The sequence below is a fragment of the Papaver somniferum genome, chromosome 10 (genome assembly GCF_003573695.1).
Source record: "Papaver somniferum cultivar HN1 chromosome 10, ASM357369v1, whole genome shotgun sequence".
Lineage (NCBI taxonomy): Eukaryota > Viridiplantae > Streptophyta > Magnoliopsida > Ranunculales > Papaveraceae > Papaver > Papaver somniferum.
Genome location: NC_039367.1, coordinates 162,193,305 through 162,198,481, shown reverse-complemented (window position 1 = coordinate 162,198,481; position 5,177 = coordinate 162,193,305). Strand labels below are relative to the sequence as shown.

The following is a 5,177-nucleotide window of genomic DNA, read 5'->3' as shown; positions in this document are numbered from 1 at the left end:
TCAATCAACAGAAAGTGATTTTTCCTTGTTGCATGCAGCTATTAACAATCTTGTTGAATCTGGAGGATTGAAAGGAGGAGATAAGATATTTACTCCGATGTTTACACCAAAGGTTCTCGTAAATCGTACATCGCCTTCCTGATCGTGCATGTTAATATAACAGCATCACAAATGAGACATACTCGCATCCCCATTTATAAAAGACAGCATTATTTGGTGCAATTTTTAATGATGAATATACTTATTCTTTATTAGAGTCGATCATATGTATGTGCCAATATGGTACACTCAATTTTTGAATTAAGTATGGTCAACATTGAAACTGCACCAAATAAAGATATAAGGATATATGTTTATGAAGGGGTGGTTGGAGGATCGCTCGTATAACTACTTGTGGCAACCAAAAAGCAACGATTTTCATAAATCATTAAGTGAAAAGTTGGATGTGCAAATTCCTTCAAAGTAGAAACAAAAAATGCATTATCTATGCCACCACGTCCGATACTGGAATTTCCCTAGGTTTGGAACACTATTTGATTTCGCTTGACTTGACCTTGTATAGCAACTAATTTTGTGTTCACTTGTACGACTCATTGCTCAACTGGAAGTGAAGTAATCAATAGATGTATCCATTTCCTATCCGGTTAGTATAGGAATTTGCTAACACCAAACCACCCTATTTTTTAGAAAACGGAGGTAGTACATTTATATTCATAATTATGATTTATTGAAAACAAATTAAAATGAAAACCGCTATGATAATTAAAGAAAATTTAGTTATACTAATATCTTACCCTCACAGGTTATTGTTTAACAAGAAATAGATACAATGTTTAATGTTATACGACCTTCCAAACAATAATCAAGATAATACTTTAATCTTAACTCACAAATTATTTCTCTTTCATTTTCTTTATGCTGGTTTGTATCAATCATATAAACCAGCATCTAGTTCTAATAACATAAGTTCAAAATACTTGACAACGTAATCCATGGTTGGCGGAAATTGTCCTTCAAAACACAGTTCAGCTAATCGAGCCACCTATTTCATTATAAGCAGGGAGAAAAATACACGAAATTAGAAACACTGGACGAATGATTAAAAAAAACACTACAAACCAGAAGGCCTCTTGGGACGGCCAAAAAACGTCCCAAGAGGACAAAAAACCATCCCAAGAGGTATTAGGGACGGTTTATGTACCGTCCCCTGTTCCACCGTCACTAATACTATTTGGCCATGTTTTGTTTTTGGGACGGACCTATTCTAGCCTTGATTTAAATATTTTATGACTATTAGGGACGGTCAGGCCATCACCGTCCCAACTGTAAGAATTGATGGCATTGCTGCTAGTTGAAGCTCAAAATTTACCTTCTCAACTGCTTTTAGGATATAGTCTTTCCCTAGTCTTTGGTCAACGCATTCTCCAACCTTTTCTTGATTGTTGAAACTAGCACAATCTGGTACTCCAAACCAGCCTTCCTCCTTTAGGTAGCTGTAGTCTCTATAACTTGCAACAAATTTCATATACTGAAAACAAAGAACACACTATATTAATGATTTCGGTTATAACACATCCTTAGCTATGAAGGTATCTTGTGAATGAGTGATTGATTTTAAGTATCCATACATACCCATTCTACAAGATCATCGGTTTTATGACCAGTCACAAGCTCCAGCAGTATTACTCCATACTTGTAAATATCGCTATCTTGATCTGGTTGTCCAGTCATTACGTTCCTAAAAATTTACAGAATACAAAACATAAGGTCACAGCTGCGATATCAACGGAATAAGTAGCACTTTGCCATGGCTTTCACAAGAGAAATAGCTTACTCTGCACATGGTCCCAAATCGAAGGTTGCGAGGCGTGCTTCTATGACGGGAGTTCGATTTGGTAAGTCGAAATCAACAAGATTTGCAACATGATCTTTGAAAAGTAGCACATTGCTGGAATTAAAATCATGACGCATAGTCTTAGGTTGATCCTCATCATGCAAACGCCGCAGCCCCTTAGCTACATCTATAGCAATCTGAAATCGCTGAGCCCAAGATAGAACCTGACCCAGCGGTGCTCCTTCGATGTCACCTTTATCCCCTACAACACGTAGCATGTGACAATATCAGTTCTTGTCTCTAGGAAATGAGATGTACTTGGTAGTTAGTACTTAGTAATATCCACGAACTCAAAATAATGCTTTCATATTTTTACATACCGCGTAAAACATCCTGAAGAGATCCAATGGTGTCAAACTCATATGCAGGAACCCGAAGACTTCCATCAACGCAATGGTCAAGGACCTTAATAATGTTCTCGTGTTTCAGCAGAGACCCAATGGTATCAAACTCATATCCAGGAAAACGTGGACTTCCATCAACGTAATAACCAATGAGCTCAATAATGTTCTCGTGTTTCAGCCTCGATTCCATATAAACCTGCCAAGTCATACAGGGACCAGTGAATAAGCCGCGAAAAGCAATATTAAAGGAATTTGTGTTGCAAGGACTGAGATGCATATTGCAACAAACCTGTGTCAAGGGATCTTGGTCGACTGCTGCAGCCTGCGCACTTTCTGAAACACCAATATATACTCTCCCATACGAACCCTCTTCAATTGAAGCAGAAAGTGCTGGAACTTTGACTGGCTTATCTTTTTCATCTGCAGCCCCATCTTCTACTACAGCACCATTACCAAGGTCTTCTGGTACGCCAAAATCCTGTTCATCTCTGCACCCCACTTGATCCTCTTGAATAAGTGAACTCCCTATTACAACAAACAAACAAAATGACTTTGATATCGCGACATGCTACTCAAGAACAAGAACATATATACCACGAGACAATTGAGTACGTCCACCAAAAAACACGGTAAAAAGTAGAGTTATTTTTCTAGGCTCGCAAAAAAAAAAAAGATCAAAATTTTGTCCATTGATGCAAATGAGTTGAAAACTGGGAGTTGACTCGGTCGAAAAATGAAGAACAACATTTCCTATCTTACTATATTCATCTTAATATATGTTTTTCTTTTCTCCAAGTTGTTGTAGGAGTATTTTAATGAGCAATAATTGGAAATTCGATTTAAGCAATTTGCCGCAATAGTCGCCATCAGATTATTAACCACTTTCCAACTTTTTTAATCGGCAGTTGCAATGGATCTGGCAAGTCTATCTAATAGTATATTTAATAGGAATTATGGTAAAGCCATCACCTGAAGTTTGGCTATTTTGATCACCAAGCGGTACAGTTGTATCGTAATGTAAAAGTGGTTGAAGAGCTCTAACAACAATCTCCATGGATGGTCTAAAATCAGGTTCGGGACCCAAACACAATTCAGCAATCATAGCCGCCTGCGCCGTAACCGAGGAGAAAGGAAACACAACATTAGAGACAACGTTGGAAACTCTGAGAAGCTAATAATAATCAGAACTGATCGCAGACTAGTTGAAGCTCATTATTTACCTTTACAACTCCTTTTAGGGGATAGTCGTCCCCTAGCCTTTCGTCAATGAGTTGTCTAACCTTTTCATCATCGAAGCCTTGGTTAGCACCCTCGATGGCTTCTCTATAACTTGAGAGAGATTTCATGAACTGAAAACATAAAATTAAATTCATCAATATTCGTAAATAGGTATACGAAGGGACGATATAAGTTTCTATTCATACCCATTTTACAAGTTTCTGTTGCTTTTTTGGTAGTGTAAGATCAACGGGCTTACGACCAGTCAAGAGCTCCGCCACTACTACCCCATACTTGTAAACATCACTCTTTCGATCTGGTTGTCCAGTCATTGCATTCCTGCAATTCACACAATGCAAAACAATAAGATCACAGTTGCAGTATCAATGGAAGATAGGTACCTCTCCAGCAAAAGCAGCTTACGATGCAAATGGTCCCAAATCGAAAGTTGCAAGGCGCACTTCCATGATAGGAGTTTTATTTGACAAGTCGGAATCAGACGTTTTTGAAACATGATCTTTGAGAAGTAACACATTGTTTGAATTATTATCATGATGGATACTATTAGGTTGCGCCTTATCATGCAAATCCCGCAGCCCCTTTGCTACATCTACGAAAATTTGCACTCGTTGAGCCCAAGATAGAACCTGGCCTGGTTGTGCTCCTTCCAAGTCACCTTTCCCCCCTACAAAACATCGATCAATATAAGTTCTAGCATCTAATAAAATTATACTTGCTGTAATGCTGTTCGCGAATTTTAAACAACGATTTAACAATTTTACACACCATGTAGAATATCATGAAGAGATCCCATGGAATCAAATTCATATGTAGGAACACGAGGACTTCCATCGATACAATAACCAACGAGCTCAATAACAGTGTCGTGTTTTCGCCTGGATTCTATATAAACCTGTGAATTCATACATGGAATTAGCGTGAACCAAAAAAATAAATAAAAGAGTTTGTTGCAAGGACTGCGAGCTTAGTACAGGGTATGTTGCAACAAACCTGTGCCGACCGCTCTTGATTGTCGTCTATTGCTTCCTGCCTGGTTCCCGAAACTCCAAAATATATTCTCCCATATGAACCCTCTCCAATTGAAACTTCTTCACCAGGACAGCTCATTTTAAATCTAGTCTCTTGAATAAGCAAACTCCTCCTCAAAAAAGAAACCTTCAATTTAGCAATAAACTACTCAAGAACATAGCACGAGAGAATTGCATACTTTCACTAGAAAAGACACCAACCAAATAGAGCTATATTTTGTTTTAAGGTTGCCGATTCAAATGCCGTTCTATGTAAGAATCGAATATTTGTAAATTGACACATATGGATCGAAAACCAGGAGTTGACCGTTTAATTAATTGACTGATATACATATAACATGCAAAAGAGCAATAAATTAGGAAGCTTAAATACTGGGATCTTGATAAACCAGTTATGCAGTTCTACTTACTTGAAATATATGATGATGAACAGAAGCGGATGACTATGCCTACATCTATATTATCTTCATCTTATATCTTAATATACATTTCTTCTTCTGTCCAACTTTTTGTATTATAATGAGAAATTGGACTAAACAATGTGTCACTATTGTGAGCTATCATCAGATTATCACCACTTTCCAACTTTTTTAATGGAAAGTTGCAGTGGACCATGTAATTGATATACTAATACAATTTGTATGAAAAAAGCCATCACCTAAAGTCTGGCTA

General features: G+C 37.5%; 1 protein-coding gene across 4 annotated transcripts; it reads right to left on the bottom strand.

Annotated features, from left to right (window-relative positions):
- Positions 1 to 774: 774 nt before the first annotated feature.
- Positions 775 to 4,975, bottom strand: LOC113319193 (receptor-like kinase LIP2). Of its 4 annotated transcripts, none has more exons than XM_026567465.1 (13): positions 4,916 to 4,975; positions 4,468 to 4,615; positions 4,243 to 4,369; positions 3,880 to 4,141; positions 3,663 to 3,795; positions 3,459 to 3,587; positions 3,208 to 3,346; positions 2,528 to 2,763; positions 2,215 to 2,434; positions 1,835 to 2,096; positions 1,633 to 1,738; positions 1,370 to 1,528; positions 775 to 1,042 (listed from the first exon to the last, which is right to left on the bottom strand). In XM_026567465.1, exons 2-13 carry the CDS (start codon positions 4,582 to 4,584, stop codon positions 929 to 931), a joined length of 2,004 nt encoding a protein of 667 aa, XP_026423250.1. In that variant the 5' UTR covers positions 4,585 to 4,615; positions 4,916 to 4,975; the 3' UTR covers positions 775 to 928. The 4 variants fall into 4 exon arrangements, with proteins under 4 accessions (XP_026423250.1, XP_026423249.1, XP_026423248.1 ...); XM_026567464.1 differs by having other exon boundaries at positions 4,468 to 4,618; positions 4,916 to 4,965; XM_026567463.1 differs by having other exon boundaries at positions 4,468 to 4,632; positions 4,916 to 4,955.
- Positions 4,976 to 5,177: the final 202 nt, after the last annotated feature.

Coding starts and splice junctions, on each gene's coding strand:
- LOC113319193 (XM_026567465.1), bottom strand. CDS start 4,584: ATGAGCTGTCCTGGTGAAGAAGTTTCAATTGGAGAGGGTTCATATGGG. Junction 4,142..4,242: donor TCTTCATGATATTCTACATG/GTGTGTAAAATT, acceptor GATGTTTTGTAG/GGGGGAAAGGTGACTTGGAA. Junction 2,764..3,207: donor TCAAAATAGCCAAACTTCAG/GTGATGGCTTTA, acceptor TTGTTGTAATAG/GGAGTTCACTTATTCAAGAG.